At 43.8% G+C, this 23,019-nt stretch overlaps 1 protein-coding gene across 1 annotated transcript in view; it reads left to right on the forward strand.

The window, feature by feature from the left end:
- Positions 1-23,019, forward strand: part of LOC129519856 (phospholipid-transporting ATPase ABCA3-like) — a 202,114-nt gene that overhangs the window by 75,344 nt on the left and 103,751 nt on the right. Inside the window, 2 exon segments of the mRNA XM_055340688.1 lie at positions 4,647-4,802; positions 5,120-5,355. Coding sequence (XP_055196663.1) covers positions 4,647-4,802; positions 5,120-5,355 — 392 coding nt within the window.

Genomic DNA, 23,019 nt, shown 5'->3' on the forward strand with positions numbered 1-23,019 from the left:
TTAGGAGCGTAAATATTTATATCTGTTAGATCTTCTTGTTGGCTAGACCATTTAAGTATGATAGTATGATCTCTTACTGTACTCTTTGGTTTAAGATCTAATTTTTCTAATATGAGGATTGCTACCCTAGCTTCCTTTTGAGGTCCATTCGCATGGTAAATGGCTCTCTACCCTGTCATTTTCAGTCTGGAGGTGTCTTGAGGTCTGAAATGAGTCTCTTGTAGACAGCATATGGATAGGTCTTGCTTTTTTGTCCAATCTGATACCTTGTGTCTTTTGATTGGAGCGTTTAGCCCATTTACTTTCAGAGTAATTATTGAAAGGTATGAATTTAGTGCCATTGTATTACCTGTAAAATCCCTGTTTCTGTATATTGTCTCTGTTTCTTTCTGGTCTATGTTACTCTCGGACTCCCTCTCCCCTTAATATTTCTTACAGGGCTGGCTTAGTGATCACATACTCTTTCAGTTTCTGTCTTGGAAGCTCTTTCTCTCTCCTTCCATTCTGAATGACAGCCTTGCTGGATAAAGTATTCTTGGCTGCATATTTTTCTCATTTAGTACCCTGAATATATCTTGCCAGCCACTTTCTGGCCTGCCAGATATATGTGGAGAGGTCTCCAGTCAATCCAGTGTTTTCCCTCTATATGTTAGGAATCTCTTGTCTCAAGCTGCTTTCAGGATTTTCTCTTTATCTCTGAAATTTGTAAGCTTTTTTATTATATGTCAGGTTGTTCATCTATTTTTATCAATTTTGGGAGGGGTCTTCTCTACCTCTTGGATATGAAAGCCTATTTCCTTCCCCAGATTAGAGAAATTCAGCTATAATTTGCTCAAGTACACCTTCCGGTGTGCTCTCTCTCTCTCTCTCTCTCTCTTACTCTCTCTCTATCTCTTCATCCTTAGGCACTTCAATAATTCTGACATGTATTCTTTTCATGGCATCACTGGTTTCTCAAAGGCTCTCCTCATGGGCTATTATTTGTTTTTGTCTCATTCCCTCTTTCCTTTCCATAGACTTGTCTTCTATGTCACTAGTCTCTCCTCTGCCTCATTTACCCTCGCTGTTAGAGCATCCAATTTAGATTGCATTTCAATTAGACTATTTTTAATTTCGGCCTGATTACATCTCATTTCTGCACTAAGATATTCTCCAGTGTCTTTTATGCCTTTTTGAAGCCCAGCTAGTACTTTATAATTGTTATCCTAAATTCTGTCTCTAACCTATTTTAGTAAAAAAATAAAAGGCCAAGAATCCCAAAAAAAAAGAGAAAAAAGATAGAAAAAAGCAAAAGTAAAGAGGAAAAAAGGGCAGCCCAGGTGGCTCAGCGGTTTAGCACTGCCTTCAGCCCAGGGCATGATCCTGGAGACCCGGGATCGAGTCTCACATCAGGATCCCTGCATGGAGCCTGCTTTGCCCTCTGCCTATGTCTCTGCCTGTGTGTGTGTGTGTGTGTGTCATGAATAAATAAATAAAATCTTTTTTAAAAAGAAAAAAATGAGAAGAAAAAAGAAAAAAAGTGGGAGGGGGAACTGGGAGATGGTAGTGGTGATGAAGTTGTAGTGGAGGGAGAATGTAGTCTACCTGAGGAGTCCTAGAGGGTGATCCTCTTGGTTCTGAGTATATTAAGTTCTGTATGTTAGAAGATGCTCAGTCCCAAATTTATATAAACTAGAATACTTATAGAGATCCCCAACATTGACCACAAAAACATAAATGAGATAAAAGAGGGGGACAGAATGGGAATGAAGAGAGAATATAATCTCATAGAATGAATCAGCACAGTGTAGCACTTGGTTCTGAGTATATGCTGGTCATGTTTTAGAAGGTATTAACTTACACCATTGTAGAACAAAGTGAGGCAGAGAAAACAAAATTTAAAAAAAAACATATCTTGTATATCTCCCAAAATTAAGTTGAATATGTTGAAGGGAATCTGGAAGTGGAAAATATATCTAAGACATGTAATTGTAGAAATATGAAACTCAAAAATGAAGAAACTTAGAAATGAAGAGGTGGTAAGAATATTGTAGTTAAGGTGGGAAAAGAGAAAAAAGTTGGAAATTTTTAGTCTGATATAAAAACGAATTGTAATGGAAAAAGGGAGGCTGGAAGGAGGGGTATCCTCTAGTTCTATATACTGTAAATCCCTCAACTTCCCCTGGAGCTTTCCAGCGCTGCTTGGTCAAGATTTTGCTCTTCCCCTGTTATTCCAGCTGTTCTTTTGAGGGGGGGGGTCTGCTGTGCTGATTCTCAGGTGTGTGTACCTGGGGGAGATGCCCGCACCACCACCTGCCACAGGGTGCCGGGCTCAGTGGGAGCTGTTTATCCTGTGAGACCCCTGCTCCCTGGTGACCCCGCCTCTCCCAGGCACACCGTTAAACAAGGAGGGACAACACTGACGGCGGCCAGGCCTCCAGCTTGGCCAGGCCTCCAGCTCCAGCTCCCCTAGATGCTCCTGGACTGGGGCAGGGGTGGCACGGGGGCACTGATCTGCACAGCTTGGGGGCACCCGGTGGCAGGAGAGTCCTTACTGTCCTGTGCCCTCCCTGCTATCACGTGTCCCGGGGGGAGTGCAGGATCATGGGCTGTGTTCCCTGGCGCCCTGGGATCCAGGGCCCTGTGCTGCTGGAATTGTGCTCCCAGGGCCTCGGCACCGAGGGCAGCAGGGTGCAGACACCTCTGTGCGGAGCCACACGCCTGACCAACTGGCTTCTCCCAGGTGCCCCGCCAGGTGCGTGTGCCAAACCTCTACTGAGATTGACCCACAGTTTGTGGTACGCTCTCTCCCAGGTGCATTTCCTCTATTAGTGACTCCGGGAACCTGGAGGCTCCACAGCTCCTCCTGCAGTTCTGCTCGACTTCCCTGCTAAGTGCTTTTCCATCGGGGAAGAATTGGTGCAGATTCTTAAAGTTCTGGCTTCTCCAGGGCTGGGCTTTCCTGTCCCAGAGACTTTTGCCGCCCAGCTTTAGCCCAGCTCCTCACGGTGCCCCTCTCCTACTTGATTCTTTTTTATTTTATTTTTTTCTGTCTTCCTACCTTGCTAGAAGTGACAGCCTTCTCTCTGTAGCTTTCTGGCTGTTCTCTTTATAAATCTCAGGTCTGAATCCGGATAATTTTTATTGATCAACCTTCAAGTTCACTGACCCTTTACTCTATAATTTCTATTCTATTATCTAATGAGCCTTTTATTTTGGTTATTGAAATTTTTTAGTTTTAAGATTTCCACTAACTTCTTTATTTTGTTGATACTTTCTAGTTTAATTCCAGCATCTGTGCCATCCTGACATTGATATCTGCTGATTGTCTTTTCCTAAGTGAGTTGAGATTTTTGTGATTCTTTGTGTGCCAGGTAATTTTTGTTTTTATCCTGGATGTTTTCAAAAGTAAATCATGAGACTTCATCTTGTTTATATCTTATCTGTGGACTATGGTTTTAGTGTCAGCTTCAAAGTCTTTGCAGTGATTTTCCAGGCTCTCCCTTGTATGTTACTCAGTAATTCACATATGGGTAGAGGTTTACTAATTAGCATAATTCTTAAAGTTTGGTATGCTAATTAGGATTAGATCCATATATATAAATGATGGGGTAAACATGAGTTCATAAATAACTTTACAGTCATACTTTCCTGCTCCTCTCTTCTGTTATCTCTCCAGTATTTTCTAGTTCCTGAAAATTCCTTTCTCAGTCCTCTAGCAGAAACTGCCCACTTAAAAAAAAAAAAGAAAGAAAGAGAAAGAAAGAAAGAAAGAAAGAAAGAAAGAAAGAAAGAAAGAAAGAAAGAAGAAAGAAAGAAAGAATGAAATTGCCCACTTTCATGATTGTGCCACAATCAAGTAGCTGACAGGGTGGTAAAAAGCAACTGGGTTTGACCCTATCCTGTTGGAGCCATGGCTCTACTTAAGTGAGAAGATTCCTTTCCCTCAGAATTTTGGCTTTTACAGGATTCCCTTTCCTTTCTGTTCTTGCCACCATCACTGCCACAAGGCTCCTAATGGGTTGGAGCAAGACTCCTAATGGGTTCCTTTTTTATTTAAAAAAAAATAAAAAGGAATTGGCCCTCCCACCTCCCACACTCTCTCAGAACTTTAGGAGTTTTTTGTTTTTTTCTTTTCCATTCCTCAAACCAGAACTAAAGAATTTCTCCTCAATCTCAATTCTATCTGCATTACCATGCTTTGGATTACTTTGTGTTCAGGCTAAGAGGATAAACAAGGGGGAAAATGGTAAACCCAATGCTGGGTCAGTGGTACTTCAAAATATGGTATTCTGTTCCAACTTCTGATGTTTACTTTTTATAGTTCTCCAGGTTTAATAATTGAGTTCAGTGGGAAATGAAGGGGGGGTGGTTTACTCCATCATGCCTAGAAAATAGAGATGTTTCTTTTCTCCTTCCATTCCTGAGTTCCAGATGTCTATAAATCTGAGAATAAACTCTTTCCTTAGGAGCTCTCCTTTAAAGAGAGGCAATGTGAAGAAGACACTAACTATGTAGCTGATGTGAGAAAAGAGATGGGATAAAGTATTTTTTACACTGGAAAGAAATTTCATTTATCTACATAGATGTACAAAGAAAGCTATGATCTAAACACTTTACAAGGATAAAGTCGGATGCATCATGTAAATTCTGCCTCCTCTTTTTAGGTTAAAAGAATATATCAAAACATGTATTCTATGGAAATTGACCATATGCTGTCTTCTTTTAACCTGCTAGAAAAGCGTGATACACTTTCAAAGGCACTGAGTGGAGGAATGAAGCGCAAACTCTCCATCATCATAGCACTTATGGGGGGTTCCCAGGTATTAAAGAAAAGAGAGAGAAAAGAGGGGGTTGAGGAGGCATTAACCATGGGTTCCTTCCAACTAGTCTAGAAAACTCAGCTGACAAAAACCTGAGAGTTGATATGAATCTTAAAGGAATTCTGCCAATGATAGAAGGAATTTGCCTTTTTTGGCTCAATTGTCATAACATGGTTTGGGATTATTATTATTTTTTTCTCTAGGGTTTTTTCACTATGTTTAGTCTAGATTTTGTATCTTAGCTTAAGTGTGTTCCTGTCAAAGAGCAATTATGACACCAATAGCCTAGAATGTCATAGAATTCTTCTGGTTTTTAGGTAGTGTTACTTGATGAACCATCATCTGGTATGGACCCAGTCTCAAGGAGAGCCACCTGGGAGCTCCTTCAGCAGTATAAACAGAATCGTACCATCTTATTGACCACTCACTACATGGATGAAGCTGATCTCCTGGGTGACCCCATTGCCATCATGGTCAGGGGGACCCTGCAGTGCTGTGGCTCTTCTGTCTTCCTGAAACAAACATATGGTTCTCTATCCCTTTGCTCATTCTTGTGATATTGATGTCTTAGTGATATTCTTCTAACATGATTTTAATGATATATTGTCAATATAGCCAAAACATCAGTGACTCCCTCTGTCCTACTAATTAGATTGCGGTGATTCTAATTGGTTTTTAAGGTCCTTTGCAACTTAGATATTCCTTATATATATTTATTGTTTGTTCTCTAAGACATACATTAAGACTCACAAAATACTTTTATCAACCTACAAAGGCCATCCTTATTTCTCCCACTTTACACCTACTGACAGTTTTCTTTGTCCCTAGAATACAGTTGTGTCCAAATAGATTTATGTGTTGAGTAATTAATTGGTTGATGAGGAGAGGAAATGACTAATTTCTCATTTGTCAAACAAGTTTTAAATCTCATATGGTGAGATAACTCCAAAATATGATAATTGGCAATAAGGATACCATACAAGTAGAATAATATAGTCATTGACTTTGATAAGTATAGGACTTTTTTAGGAGATAAAACTGAAACATCAAACAGTTAATTATCAAGGGCTAAAATTATAGTAATAGTAATTCAAAATTGGGTATAAACATAAATGTAGATAAAGATGAACTGCTTCATCATTCATTTATTCAGTATTTGAATTCATTCAACTCACATTATTTACTCTATACTAGTTATTATGGTATCCACTTTATATATCATATTTAATATTCAAAACAACCACCTCATTTTATAGAATGTAAAACTGGGCCCTAGATAAATAAAAAAATGATCTAAAGTCATATTTATATTCCCATTTAAGTATTTCAAAGTTTATGATCGCCTTAGAGGTTTGAGTTGGTACAGTTGACTTGTAATCCAAAATTAGATTTATCTAAACTAATTGTGCTAGGTTATGAGGCATACCATTTAAACAGCTATGCTTTTGATAAATTATTTCTAATTTCTAATAGCATTCACTACTGTTACTAATTTCTGATAAAATAGTACATAATACACAACTAGGTATTTTAAAAGATATAATACTTTGGGATGTTCCAGTCCCTTCTTATATGCTAAACTTTAAATATACTTAAATTGCTTCTTACATCTTAATCAAAAGCCTGAGATTTTTGTTTGCTTCTTTAATGGCATAGGAAATTCCATGTTGGTATTAGCATTCAACTCTCACTTAACAACCTCACTTCTCTGCTAAAGGAGGCATTTTCTTTTCAGTTTTAAGAGCACAATTGTGTCATCATTCCTGAGAAATGAAAAACAATTTACATAACAATTTTTATTTGTTTTTATTTTTTTAAAGATTTATTTATTTATTCATAGAGATGCAGAGAGAGAGAGGCAGAGACACAGGCAAAGGGAGAAGCAGGCTCCATGCAGAGAGCCTGACGCGGGACTCGATCCCGGGTCTCCAGGATCACGCCCTGGGCTGCAGGCAGCGAGTTAAAGAGGGGGGGGGGGGGGGGGGTGGGGGGGGGGGGGGGGGGTGGGGGGGTGGGGGGCCCAACCCCGCCCCGGGGTGCTGGTGCCCAACATACCAATTTTTCCGACCCCCTTAACCTAACGCACCACAGCACTGAACGCCACTCCTACCCCCAAACACCTTCACACGTACTCCACAAAAATACCCACATACCATCTCATATACATTTAAATCCCCGCCCTACGGATCTCTCCCCCCTACTTCACCCCTACCGCACACAACACGTACACTCACACACACCAACCCCACCCCATCAACTACTTTCACGCCAATTTCTTACTCCATGCCTTTCTTAAACTCTATACCATACAAAATAAAAAATTCCCCTTCTCCCAACTCATTCTCCTCCGCCTGTCACTCCGCACACCCCCGACTGCCACGGCGCCCCTTATCCAGTTCCGCCACCATCAACAAACCACAACAAAACACAAACACGACAACGCACAAACCTCAAAAACACTACCAAAAACTCATCCACGACTCACACTGCCAACCTCACCAAAACGATTACAACTCTACCTTCCGTACGTGTCCTACAGTAATACTCAGCCACACGGTCGGGTCACACCATTACTGTGTGACTATCATAAATTAAATATAAACCCAAACCCCCTCCCCCACTCACAAACTAGTCCTCCCTCTACCCCAAAAAAACCACACAACCCACTCCCCCCCACACATTTTCCCCAATCACCATCCCCAAGGTCTCTGGTAAATACCATCCACAAACCACCCCACCATCATTAAAACCCCGCCCCACCCCACTCCACCCCCTCTTCCCGTCCCACCACCCCCGTTCAAACCCCCCCTCCCAACTAACCCGCACGACACCCCTCCTCCCCCTCACCCCCAGCCCACGCACCCCCCTCCCCCTCACCCACCCCTCCCACCCAGCCCCACCTCACTAAAACCAAAGCGCCCCCCCCCCTCCGCACGGCTCCCCGTCCACTTCCCCGACCTCCACTACCCTCCCCCACTCCTCCGGGGGGGGCGGTGGGGGGGGGGGCCCCGCCGCCCTCCTGCCCCCGCACCCAACCCCAACCAGCCCACCCAAACACATACACCCCGGTCCCCCCCACCCAAACTCACGAAAACACGAACCAAACAAATTCCCACTCTATGCACTACCTCCCCACCATCAACTCCTTTCAAAAATAAACCGCATTCACTCCATGTCATACACTATCACCTAACCACCCATAACACTATACAACCACTTAAAAAACCGCCCAATTACTTCAAAAAAAATTTACCAAACAAGCTAACCTCAAAACCCTACCGCCTCCCTAAACACGCACCACAAAAAAATATAGACATTGACCAAACAACCACTCCCTAGCTCACAACCTCCTTCGCCTCCTCCAAAAATTCCATCAAATAACCCAAATTTATACAAACCCAACCCCTTTGCCACAAACACAAATCCCTATCACCCCCCCTTGTGCCCCCCCTACCCCCATCACGCCAAATATAAACCTCACCGAAACCCCTCCATTTCACCTACTCCCCACGCAACCCTTTTTACCAACAACAACCACATACCACCCACCAACATCAAAACACACCCCACACTCACAACAATATCCCACAACTCCCCAACACCTTCTAACATAAAAACAAATAAACCCATCCCAATTAAAAACAATGTTTCCCCCCAAATTCCTAAACCTTCCATTTCTCCTACACTCACATTCTAACCACCCCCCTACACAATATCCCAACCCATACAAACAATATATTCCCACTTACACAATCCCTCCATCCTCACCTCCTAAATTCAAAACCCTTCTCCACCCCCTACATTCCCCATCAACCACTATTGACCAAATAACCCATTCAAACACCGGTGACCTTATCAATTCACACACCTAACTAACCATTCTCCCTTCCACCCCAATATCAATAAATTCCCCTCCCATACCGTCCCACAAACCAATTACACCACAACCCTCATCCGCCATAGGCCCCAAAACCATTATCAGCCAACGACAAACAACACACAACAACCCCCCCTCCACAGTCCCCCCCTTACCCTCTTTACCCTCTATACACCCTCTAGAGAAATGTGATCCCCTCCCACCAAAAACCAAAACACAGAAACTCCCTTAGACTCATACCTAACCCAACCCGCCATTGACCAGGATAACTACTGACAATTTCATCCACGATAAGCTAAATAACCCGGAACATCCTCCAAACACACACCAATAACTCGATATCAAGCCTACAACCTTAACACGAACCCCCCCTGTCATACTCAATGACTAAAAAATGTTGACAACAAACCCAACACTCAACATACCCCATTCCGGACCCACATTCTAAACCCCTTCCACACTACATCCTTTCCCTAACACCCCCTATCTCAACAACCCACGTATCCCCACCAACCCCACCCACTCCTCTCTTGCACAAACCCGGCCCACCCAAACCCCCCCCCCCACCCCAACATTCCCCCACTCTAAATCACACTAACACCTAATCCTTTACATAAACCAAAGTTAAATCCACCCACTACATATAAAAAAACAAAAACCGTTCCAAAGCACCAAGTAAAAAAGAATCATAAAACATACCATACCAACATAATCCCCTCCGACCCCTCCCCAACCAACCCCCTCTTTAGCCATCCCCCCACCCAATATAAACTACTCGCTTCCCTTACCCAAACTCCTCCAACAAGGTCCCCCTCCCCAAAAACCCTAAACTCTCCTCCATTCACCCCTGCCCCAGATTATCTCTTTCTAACCTCATGTCTTCTTCTTACCTTTTACTCCCCACACCGAAATACAATACCCAATCCTTCCCCCAATCACCTGAACACCCCACCAAACATCGCCTCTCTATAGTCCCCCCAAATTCTCACCTGCTCCCCCCCAAACGAACCCCTACACGAATGCCCTACTCCCCGTCCCACCCCCCCCACAGTCCTTACTTCTAATCCTTCTCTTCCAATCCCCGCCTATATCACCCCCCCCATCTCCACCCTAATTCTGTCGTGCTCCATCAACCGGCAAGCACCCTCTACTCCCTACTAACCCACTCCCTATGCTATCCCTTCCCACCCCCCCACCCACCCCCCCGCATTCCCACCATACCCCTTCCCTTACATCACCCTATAGTCCACCAGCCATTCCCTACTTTAATCACCTTAATATCCTGCATCTTATTTCCACCCTTATATCCCACCCATACATCTTAACCCTATTTTATTTCCCTCATCCCCTTATTATGAAATCTCTATATTCCTCTTAACCCCTTCCACTTCCTCGCATTCCTCCCTCATCTCCCCTATCCACACCTATAATCTAAACCACCCAGCTAAGATTATCGCCACACCATTCCCCCCCCCTTTATCCTTAATATCTGGAACATCTAACCATCTTGCATCTACCCTCCCTCCTTACACCTCTATTTATTCCGACTCCCCCTAGCCCCCCCTTGCATGCCCCTACATTTACCATCCCCACCCTCCTAACAACCTCCAAATTTTAAAAAAATTCACAATACACCCCAACTTCCCATTCGTTACTCCACCACCCACCAGGCGAACTTCACTATCACCCCTCGAGACATCTTTCGCTCATCTCTCATTTTCTATTAATCCAATATTCAAAAACATATACTCCCCTACTCCCGTTCCTCTATCGTGGATTTGCCAAAAACCCTTCACCCTGTCATCAGATCCCCATTGTTCTACGCTTGAAGCCCCCAACCCAAGTTAATCCCACCCAAGTCCCAACAAGAACTAGCCGTTCATTGATCACCCCAGCTGCCTCCACGAGGAGTCATTTAGCCCCTAACAAAACTCAATTCCCAGGCCACCCTGAAAAACTGGAGGCCGTACAATCCCATAAAGTCAATACCACCATAGCCACAGGATGCGAACAGGGCACCACGTCCCCAGACTATTCGCGCACCAAACGCCCAAACAATCACCGTCAACTGCCAAGATAGACATCCAATCTAACAGCTCTTAGATTGGGAAAAAAGAAAAAACATTCTATAGATATTTAATAATCCATAGTGTGTATAGGCCTTACTTATATTTTTTAATGTATAAGCAAAAATTTTTAAATTCTTTTTCTCCTTTTTAAATTTTTATCATTTTGTATATATACAACACTCAAAAAAACTACAAATAGTAAACCCAATACCAACCCAAATCAACACTTATATCTTACACACACTTATATATATATACTATACATTTACATACACACATATATATATATATACATACCAACAAAGACAAAAATTATCACTTACTAAAAACAAAACCACCCCCCTCCCCCCTCCCACCCCCCCCCCCTTCGCACACTAAACAAAAAAAAATAAATAACCATTTAAAGAAAAACAATAAACTACCCCACCCCCCCCATTCAACTCCCCCCATTCCTCCCAGACCCCCTTTAGCCCCCCCTCCCTCCCCTGATGACTAACCACACCCGCTCCAAGGCAACCACCCAAAGGCAAATTAATACAGTGTCCCTATCTCCCAAACTCCCCCCAAACAACTCTACCCTTATAATAGTCATTACTGGCCTCTTCCCGCCAAAGACCCCCCATGCTCCCCCCCCTTTGAACATCCACCCCTCTTTTCCTCATCAAATATTTCCCCCCTTTCTCCGCCCCCATACACCGCAGAGACCGTACCATGATCACCCCATTACAACTGCGGACAAATGTTTATAATCCGTGCCTTCCCACCCAACCACATCCCTACCAAGTTCCCTTCACTCCCTATGCTCAATCCAACATCCCCTATCCCCATGTCACCCCCTCTACACCCTTCCCCTACCCTCCTTCCACCACCATCCCTCTCCCATTCTAACCCAATCCAAACCCCCTTTAACACAAATCCTTACCTTCTCTCAATCATGCACCAGTCCACTCCCCGAATTTTCACCCACCTGCCCCTGCCAGTCTACCTCATAAGTAATCCTAAACACCTACCCCCCCCTTTTTTCCCATAACCCCTGCAAACTCACGAACCAAAAACAAGAAAAAACTAAACCCCCCACCCCACCAAAACACAAAAACCCCCATAAACAAGAATTACCATTAAAACCCCCCACTCGTCCTATCCCCCTATTCCACCCCCCTCACAAACCCCCCCCCTACATTTCCCAAAGAATACAACTTGCCCAATTATTGAAAAATTCACAACTTGTTTTCATAGTGTCTGAATTATGTGTGACGGCCAAACCTCATGCCACCTTTTTCCTTCATATTGCCCTATTCCTTTTTAAAAATTACATGTAGTGCCCAGCATATAGGCCCCCTTTTTCCAGGACTTTTGCTTTTCAGGCTTTGTGATAAGATCGACCAAGTCAGGGTGTTCATGATGACTTTCCCCCATTGGCCCTGAAGTTCTAGCACACCTCCTGGATTGTTGACTTTGTTCAAGACGGGAGATGGAGAGTATATTTTCAAGAGAACAGAACAATCTCCCTATTTCCCCATTTCCCCCAATCCGCCATAACCTACCCCTAAGCCTCAACAAAAACCCCAAATCTCACATTCCCCCCTTCTCTCTCCCACACCTCATTCTACTCTCCTTCCCTTCTCACTAATCTCTACCCACCACCAACCATGCTCCTGCATTTCAACTCACCCATCCCTCCCTCCATAACCCTACACCCCCTTGTACAATACCTCCTCACCCCACCCCTAACACCTTCAAAGGAATCCAACTCCTGAACCACCCGCACAACCCATAGTCCTTTCCTATACAACACCACTCCCCAGCATCACTAAAAAACAAAACAAAATAACCAAAAAAAAAATTCCCATTTCAGCAAATTCACAACCCCATTCCCCTATCAATTACACACCCAGTTCTACAAACCAACCCCACCCCGCCCCACAAATAACCCACCCATACCACACACACTACACCCACACCCCCCCCCACACCCTCAACCTATACATCGTTAATCCCCCCATCTAGCTTCCCCCCTCTCAACCCAAACCAAACATACTCCTATCTGAGCCCTCCCCACCCCCACATACCTTTCATCCCAACCCCAATCACCACAGATCTCCACCTTAAAACTCCCTATCCATCCCCCTCCACCCCCTTCATTCCCCCCTCCCTCCTCTATCCACCTACCCCCCTCCCCCCCCCAACGATTCGCCCACCTGTCCCCCACCCCGCACTCCTTCCCGTCCCCCACAACGCACCCCCCTTACCCCACCACCTTTCCCCCCTCCCAACCCACCCGTCCTCCTTACCACACCCACAACACTCTTCTACGCAATACTCGCTCATCCGGCTATTCCTCCCACTTTTCCTCCTTATAACAAAAGTCTCCGCCCACCCCAACACAAATCTCTCACAAAACCCACCACATTCACACTTCCCCCATTCCCCAAACCTACCCCTTCTTCCCCTCTACCAACCCCCACCCCCCGCCACCAACTTATTCCTCCCGCCTTATCACCTTCCAAACTTCTCTACCCAGGCCTGAGTACCTCCCCTTTCGCCCCACCAGGCTTCCCATTTCACCTTCGTACCCGCCCACTTTGTCACCCAGTCCCTTTCGCCATCAATCACCGCCTCATCCCTAATATACACAGTCCACATATATATACATAGTGTTTGATTGTCTACAAGACAACCAACATTCAAAACCTTAATACCACCCACCCCCCCCCACTTAATCCCCCCCTAACTCCCCCACAACACTAGCCCTAAGCCCCAAATCCCCTCAACCTTCTCCCCTAGCCGCATCCATACTTCAAGTCCTATCTTGTACCACCCCCACCCCTTTAATCACTCACCTCATTTCCTGGGCCCCCCATACCCCATGGAGACTCCCCCATTCCCTGCCCTCCCGTCCAATTGTACATCACATGCTCACCAACCATCTACCAGTTTTCCCCACGAATTGTCCTCCCCTCCAACCCGCAAAACTAAACCCGCCCCTTCATAACCAACCTCCCCTCCTTCTCTCGCTCTAAAATCCCCTCCCCCCCCAACCCTTCCAAAATATCCCCCACCCACCAAACCCTTCCTACCTAACCCTCGATCACAAACTACTCCCGATCACAAACACATACAAACCAACCCCAAAACAACCTACAAAACACATCTAAAAATCTATAAAACACAAATCACACCACCCACCCCCACAGAACCACACAATACACAAACCACAACCCCACACCCCTCTCATCCCGCCCCCCACCTATCCCCCTCCATCTCCCTTCCCACCTCACACCCCTTACTCCCGAGTCCAAACCCTTACCACCCCACTCCCACCCACCCTCTACAAACCCACCAACAAAACAGCCATACCCACGCAACCCATAAACCCATTACCCCCTGTCAACAACTCTACTCACATTCAAACCCCCCCCCCTCCAACACCAACATCACCAAACCCATTCGCCACCAAAACTCACCCCCCACCCCACGCATTAAATGCCCTGAAGCTTGTTTCATTCTCTCCCCCAAACACAATCCACCATTCCCCTCTCCCCTTACCCTCATTCCTACCCCCACCAACACTACCTCCCCCCCACTCTATAAACCCCCCCACTCCCATACCACCTCTCATCCTCCCCACAACAACCACCCTTTACCACACCCCCCCTCCTCACACCCCCAAATACCCCCATAAAAATCCCCTAACCAATTTCCCGGCACCCCCCCCCACACATAGCCGCAACTGCCATCCCCCTAACCCCCCCCAAGCACCACTACCCCACCACTCTTCAAAACCCCCCCCCCCACATCTGTACCCCTCCCAGTCCCGCACACACCTAACTTCTCAACCCCCTCATCCCCCCGTCCAATATCATCCACGGTCCATTTTCCCTCAATTCCAGCACCACTCACACAACCTCCCCAAACCCACCACCCCCTCCCTCCTATCCCCCAACGAAAACACCGATCCCCACAGTTCCCCAAAAACACTCCACTCACCCCACCATTAATCCCCCACTCTTACACCCGAATTACCGCCAGAACAATCAATATCATCTCCCCCACAAAAAAAACATCACACTCTAATCCAACCCCCATAATCTCTTCCCAAAATCCCCACACCCCCCCTCCCCCCAAATACATCCCCCTCCCCCCAACAACCTGCACCCCTCCCAAACCCCACGCCCTCCAGCGATCTGACCCCACCTTCCCAACTCCTGCTCCAAAAACCCCTACACACACAATTGCATCCCATCTCCCATCCCCCCATCCCTAACAACCACAGGAAAATTTCAATTTTCCTCCCCTATTCCACACACTCCCAACCCTACTAACACAACCTGCTACACACATCCCAACCCTTCCAACCACCCCTCCTCCCTCCTTCCTTACACCCCCCACCCCTCCCCTACTCCATCCTAACTCCACCTTCTCATCCCCCTTCCAACTTCTCGCCCACCCTTCCACCCCACCCCACGTTCCACCTCTCCCTACCACCCCAACTTCTACTCCCTACCCATTATACTCCCAAGAACGTCCCCACTCTCCCCTTCAATCACCCCTACTTCTCATTTAACAAAAAATCCCTCCCATCCAACCTCTATATCACCCCCTACACTCCACTGCCAACAACCCCACCCTCCCCTCTCTGCCTCCACCCACCCCACCCCACCATCCATCCCTCCTCTCCACATCTCCCTCATCCCCCACCCCTCTCCAGCCCCTAACACCTCTGTCCACAACAGTCTCCCAAACACATTCCCCACCCAGCTGTCCCACATTCCTGCCCTTTCATCCGGAACTAAACCTCCTCACACCCCCCCCCCCATTCCCATCTTCTCCCACTCCCCACATCCCCTAATTTTTTTCGTCTTTTTCCCCCCACCATTCGCACTCCCAACCCCACCTACCACCCTCCCCCATGGTCCCCAATGAACAAGAGTCCAGGGCCAGATGGCTTCCCAGGAGAATTCTGCCAAACATTTAAAGAAGAATTAATATCTGTTCTCTGAAATTATTCCAAAAAATAGAACTGGAAGGAAAAATTCCAAGCTCATTCTACGAGGCTGGCATTACGTTGATCCCCAAACCAAAGACCCTACCAAAAAGGGAATCACAGACCCCATTCCTGATGAACATGGACCAAAAATTCTATAAGGATACTATCTAATAGTATCCAACAATACACTGAAAGGATTATTCCAAGTAGTATTTATTTGTGGCCTGAAGGGGTGGTTCAACATCTGCAAGTCAATATGATACACCACACTAGTAAAAGAAAGGAGAAAAACTGTATCATCCTCTCAATACATGCAGAAAAAGCATTTAACAAAATACTGCATCTTTTCTTGATACAAACCCTCTGAACAAAGTAGGGATAGATGGACCATACCTTAACATCATAGAACCCATATTAAAAAAAAAAAAACCCACAGCAAATATCTTCCTCAATGGGGAGAACCTGAGAGCTTTTCCCCTAAGTTCAAGAACAAGGATGTCTATTCCCACTGCTGTTGTTCAACATAGTACTGATAGTCCTAGCCTCAAGCAGCCCAACAAAAAGAAATTAAAAGCATCCATATTGTCAAGGAAGGAGTCAGATTTCACTCTCCACAGATGACATGGTACTCTATGTAGAAACCTCAAAAGACTCCACAAAAAATTTCTCAGAACTGATGCATGAATTCACCAATGTTGCAGGATATAAAGTCAACATATAAAAATCTGTTGCATTTCTTTTTTTTTGAGATTTTATTTGTTATTTGACAGAGCACAAGCTGGTGGAGCAGCAGGCAGAGGGAGAGGGAGAAGCAGGCACCCACTGAGCAAGGATCCCAAATAAGACTTAATACCAGGACCTGGGGTCACGACCTGAGATAGGCAGATACTTAACTCACTAAGCCACCCAGGAACCCCTGGAATAACAGATATTGTTAAAATATCTATGGTACTCAAAGCAGTCTACACATTCAATGCAATCCCTATCAAAATAACACCAGCATTTTTCAAAGAGCTAGAACAAACCCTAAAATTTGTGGAATCACAAAAGACTCCAAATAGCCAAAGGAATGTTGAAAAAGAAAACCAATGCTGGAGGCATCACAGTTCCAGACTTCAAGCTGTATTACAAAGCTCCAGTCATCACAGTATGGTACTGGCAAAAACACATAGATCAATGGAACAGAATAGACAACTTAGAAGAGGACTCTCAACTCTCTAGTCAACTAATCTGCAAAGCAGGAAAGAATATCCAGTGGAAAAGACAGTCTCTTCATCAAATGTTATGGGGAAAATTGGACAGCCATATGCAGAAGAATAAAACTGGACCTCTTTCTTACACCATACACCAAAGTAGACCCAAAATGGATGAAAGATCTAAAAGTTAGGCAGGAAACCATAAAAATCCTACAGGAGAACACAGGCAGCAACCTCTTTGACCTTGGGCACAGCAACTTCTTGCTAGACACATTTCCAAAGGTAAGGGAAACAAAAACAAAAATGAACTATTGGGACTTCATCAAGATAAAAAGCTTCTGCACAGCAAAGGATACCGTCAACAACACTAAAAGGCAACCTACAGGTGGAAAGAGCTACAATGTCCTTTGACAGATGAGTGGATAAATATGTGAGATATATATAGATATAGATAGATAGATAGATAGATAGATAGATAGATAGATAGATAGATAGATAGATACACAAGGGAATATTACTCAGCCATCAGAAAGATAAATACCTACCATTTACATTGACATGGATGGAACTGAAGGGTATTAATGCTAAGTGAAATGAGTCAATCAGAGAAAGACAATTATCATATGGTTTCACTCATATGTGGAATATAAGAACTAGTGAAAGGAGCCATAAGGGAAGGGAAGGGGGGAAATTGGCGAAAAATTAGAGAGGAAGATAAGCCATAAGCAGCTCTAACTCTGGGAAACAAAGGGTTGCAGAAGGGAAGGTTGATGGGGGGATAGGGTAACTAGGTGACAGGCATTAAGGAGGGCACAGGACGAGATGAGCACTGGCTGTTACACTATATGTTGGCAAATTGAATTTAAATAAAGCATTGAAAAAATAAACAGTAAATAATAAAAAGGCAACCTACGAAATGGGAGAAGATATTCACAAATGAAATATCATATAAAGGACTAGGTCCAAAATCTATAAAGAACTTAACCAAACTCAGCAACCAAAAAACAAATCCAGTCAAGAAATCGGCAGAAGACATGACCCGACCTTTCTCCAAGGAAGACATCCAGGTAGCTAACAGATGCATGAAAAAATACTCAACACTCACTCAGCATCAGGGAAATACAAATCAAAACTATAATGAGATACCACCTCACACTGGTCAAAATGGCTAAAATCCATACACAAGAAACAACAGGTGTTGGTGAAGATGTGGAGAAAGGGGAACCCTCTTGCACTGTTATGGAATGCAAACAGGTGCAGCCACTCTGGAAAACAGTATGGAGGTTCCCCAAAAAAGTTAAAAATAGAGCTACCCTACAACCAGCAATTGCATTACTGGGCATTTATCCAAAGGACAGAAGCATAGTGATTCAAAGGATCACATGCACCCCAATGTTTATAACAACAGCAATGTCCACAATAGCTAAAATATCAAAAAAAAAGTCTAGATGTTCATTGACAGGTAAATGGATAAAGAAAAAGTAGTGTACACACACACACACACACACACACACACACACACACTGGAATATTACCCAGCCATCAAAAAGAATGAAATCGGGGATCCCTGGGTGGCTCAGCGCTTTGGCGCCTGCCTTTGGCCCAGGGCATGATCCTGGAGTCCCGGGATCGAGTTCCGCGTGGGGCTCCTGGCATGGAGCCTGCTTCTCCCTCCTCCTGTGTCTCTGCCTCTCTCTCTCTCTCTCTCTATCATAAATAAATAAATAAATCAAAAAAATTAATGAAATCTTGCTATTGGCAATGGCACAGATGGAACTAGGAGTTATTATGCTAAGCAATATAAGTCAGACAAATACCATATGATTTCTTTTGTATGTATGATTTAAGAAATAAAACAGATGAACATAATGGAAGGGAAAGAAAAATTAAATAAGGTAAAACCAGAGAGAGGTGGGGATCCCTGGGTGGCTCAGTGGTTTAGTGCCGGACTTTGGCCCAGGGTGTGATCCTGGAGTCCCGGGATCAAGTCCCGCATCAGGCTCCCTCTGTGGAGCCTGCTTCTCCCTCTGCCTGTGTCTCTGTCTCTGCCTCTCTCTCTCTCTCTCTCCCTCTTTCTGTGTCTCTCATGAATAAATAAAATCTTTTAAAAATAGAGGCAAATCATAAGAAATTCTTACTATAGGAACAAAACTGAGGGTTGCTGGAGGGGCGGTGGGTGAGAGGATGGGTTCAATGGATAATGAATATTAAGGAGAGCACTTGATGTAATGAGCACTGAATGTTATATGCAACTGATAAATCACTAAGTTCTACTCTTGAAACTAATAAAACACAATATATTAAATAAATTGAACGTAAAACAAAAACGCTTCCATCTTCCTGAATGTTATTAGTTGAAAGATGCTTTCTAAAAAAAAAAATGTGGTGTATATCTATGCCACCTAATATTTCCAAAAAGGAAGAGTTAAATATTGCCATTTGCAGTGATGTGGATAGAGTTAGTATTATGTTGAGTCAGTCATAGAAATAAATCAAAGACAAATACCATATGTTTCACTCATTTGCAAATTTTAAGAAACAAAAACATAGAGGAAAAGCAAAAGAGGGGCTAACCAAGAAACACATTTTTTTTACTATTTAATTTAAATTCAATTTGCCATCATTAGTTTCAGATGTAGTTTTCAATAATTCATCAGTTGCATGCATATAACACCAAGAAACAGACTCTTAACTACAGAGAACAAACTGAGGGTTACTGGAGGGGAGGTGGACAGGAGGATGGGTTAAAGCTGTGATGGGTATTAAGGAGTACACTTGTATGTTGAACATTGGATGTTGTATGTAAGTGATGAATCACTAAATTCTGCACATGAAACTAATATTACACTGTTAACTAAGTGGAATACAAATTAAAGTGTGAAAATGAAATTTAATAGATTAATGAAAAAAGATTGTATCTGTGGTGTTGTTATTTCGCCTCTCATTTGTGATTTTGAGTCTTTTTTTCTTTTTGTTAAGTCTGGCTAGATGTTTATCAATCTTATTTTTTCATAGACCCAGTACCTGGTTTCATTTGTCTGTTCTGTTTGTTTGGGTTTTGTTTTGTTTTGTTTTGTTTTTGCTTCTATGTCATTTATTTCTGGTCTGATCTCTATTATTTTCTTTTTCTGGTAGCTTTAGGCTTGGTTTTTTGTTCTTTTTCTACCCCCTTTAGGTGTACAGTTAGATTGCTTATTTGAGATTTTTCTTGTTCTTGAGGTAGACCTGTATTGCTGTATACTTCCAACCTAGGACCACTTTTGCTGCATCCCAAAGTTTGGGGACCATCATGTTTTCATTTTTGTTTGTTTCCATGTATTTTTTTATTTTTTATTTTATTTCATGATTTACCCATTCATCGTTTAGTAGCATGTTGTTTAACCTCTGTGTACTTGTGCTCTTTCCAGATTTTTTTTATTGTGGTTGACTTCTAGTTTCATAGTGTTGTGGTAGAAAATATCCATGGTATGGTTTCAATCTTTTTGTGTTTCTTGAGGCCTGTTTTGTGACCTAATATGTTATCTATTCTGGAGAATTTTCCCTGTGCACCTGAAAAAAATATGTATTCTGTTTTAGGATGGAATGTTCTGAATATATCTGTTAAGTCTGTCTGGTACAATGTGTCATTCAATGCCATTGTTTCCTTGGTTATTTTCTGTTTATTTTTTTTATAAATTAATTTTTATTGGTGTTCAATTTACCAACATACAGAATAACACCCAGTGCTCATCCCGTCAAGTGTACCCTTCAGTGCCCGTCACCCATTCACCCCCACCCCCCGCCCTCCTCCCCCTCCACCACCCCTAGTTCATTTCCCAGAGTTAGAAGTCTTTATGTTGTCTCCCTTTCTGATATTTCTCACACATTTCTTCTCCCTTCCCTTATATTCCCTTTCACTATTATTCATATTCCCCAAATGAATGAGAACATACACTGTCCTTCTCCGGTTACTGTGGCCAAGTTCAAAAAGGGTGTTGCCTGAGTTCTCCTCTGGGATTTTGATGGAATCTTGTCTCACATTTAGATCTTTCATCTATTTTGAGTTTATCTTTGTGTATGGTGCAAGAGAGTGGTCCAGTTTCATTCTTCTGCATGTGGATGTCCAATTTTCCCAGCACCATTTATTGAAGAGAGTGTCTTTCTTCCAGTGGATCGTCTTTCCTCCTTTATCGTATATTAGTTGACCATAAAGTTCAGGGTCCACTTCTGGGTTCTCTGTTCTGTTCCATTGATCTATATGTCTGTTTTTGTGCCAGTACCACACTGTCTTGATGAACACAGCTTTGTAGTACAACCTGAAATCTGGCATTGTGATGCCCCCAGATATGGTTTTCTTTTTTAAAATTCCCCTGGCTGTTTGGGGTCTTTTCTGATTCCACACAAATCTTAAAATAATTTGTTCTAAGTCTCTGAAGAAAGTCCATGGTATTTTGATAGGAATTGCATTATACGTGTAAATTGCCCTGGGTAACATTGACATTTTCACAATATTAATTCTGCCAATCCATGAGCATGGAATATTTTTCCATCTCTTTGTGTCTTCCTCAATTTCTTTCAGAAGTGTTCTATAGTTTTTAGGGTATATTTTGAGAACCATTTGAATGGTAAATGGTTCTCCAACCTTTTATTTTCAGGTTGTAAGTGTCCTTCTGTCTAAAATGAGTCTCTTGTAGACAGCAAATAGATGGGTCCTGCTTTTTTATCCAGTCTGAAACCCTGCGCCTTTTGATGGGGTCATTAAGCCCATTCACGTTCAGAGTTACTATTGACAGATATGAGTTTAGTGTCATCATGATATCTATTTAGTCCTTGTTTTTGTGGATTGTTCCACTGAACTTCTTCTTAAAGGGGAGTTTTAAGAGTCCCCCTTAAAATTTCTTGCAGAGCTGGTTTGGAGGTCACATATTCTTTCAGTTCCTGCCTGTCTTGGAAGCTCTTTATCTCTCCTTCCATTTTGAATGAGAGCCTTGCTGGATAGAGTATTCTTGGTTGCATGTTCTTCTCATTTAGGAACCTGAATATATCCTGCCAGCCCTTTCTGGCCTGCCACGTCTCTGTGTAGAGGTCTGCTGTTACCCTAATATTCCTCCCCATGAAAGTCAGGGACTTCTTGTCTCTTGCTGCTTTAAGGATCTTCTCTTTATCTTTGGAATTTGCAAGCTTCACTATTAGATGTCGAGGTGTTGAACGGTTTTTATTGATTTTAGGGGGGGATCTCTCTATTTCCTGGATCTGAATGCCTGTTTCCCTTCCCAGATTGGGAAAGTTTTCAGCTAGGATTTGTTCAAATACATATTCTGGCCCTCTGTCCCTTTCGGCGCCCTCGGGAACCCCAATTAAACGTAGGTTTTTCTTCCTTAGACTGTCATTTATTTGCCTTAATCTGTCTTCATGGTCCCTTAATTGTTTATCTCTTTTTTCCTCAGTTTCCCTCTTTGCCATTAACTTGTCTTCTATGTCACTCACTCGTTCTTCCACCTCGTTAACCCTCGTCGTTAGGACTTCTAGTTTGGATTGCATCTCATTCAATTGATTTTTAATTTCTGCCTGATTGGATCTAAATTCTGCAGTCATGAAGTCTCGTGAGTCCTTAATGCTTTTTTCTAGAGCCACCAGTAGCTGTAGAATAGTGCTTCTGAATTGGCTTTCTGACATTGAAGTGTAATCCAGATTTTGTAACTCTGTGGGAGAGAGGGCTGTTTCTGATTCTTTCTTTTGAGGTGAGGTTTTCCTTCTAGTCATTTTGCTCAGTGCAGAATGGCCAAAAACAAGTTGTATTGGAACACGGGGGGTATCACTGGTCTGTCTAGCTGGTCTTCTGAGGGAGGGGCCTGCTGTCTGATTTTCAGGTGTTAGCACTTGGGGGAGCTGCTCTGCCCCTGCCTGCTGCCGGGCTCAGCGGGGGTTGTTTACCCCGTGGGGCCCCAGGAGGAACAGCAGCAGTTGCTATGGCAACTCTGGAAGCCTGGATTCAGCCTCCGCAGGAACTATGGGGCTCGGGGCTCTCGGTTCTCCGTCCGCTGGGCCTGGAGGCTCCGGGGCGGGGCCGCTGATCTGCTCAGCTCCGGGCAGGAGCGTCCTTGCTGTC

This window comes from Nyctereutes procyonoides, unplaced genomic scaffold (assembly GCF_905146905.1).
Source record: "Nyctereutes procyonoides isolate TBG_1078 unplaced genomic scaffold, NYPRO_anot_genome, whole genome shotgun sequence".
NCBI classification, from domain to species: domain Eukaryota; kingdom Metazoa; phylum Chordata; class Mammalia; order Carnivora; family Canidae; genus Nyctereutes; species Nyctereutes procyonoides.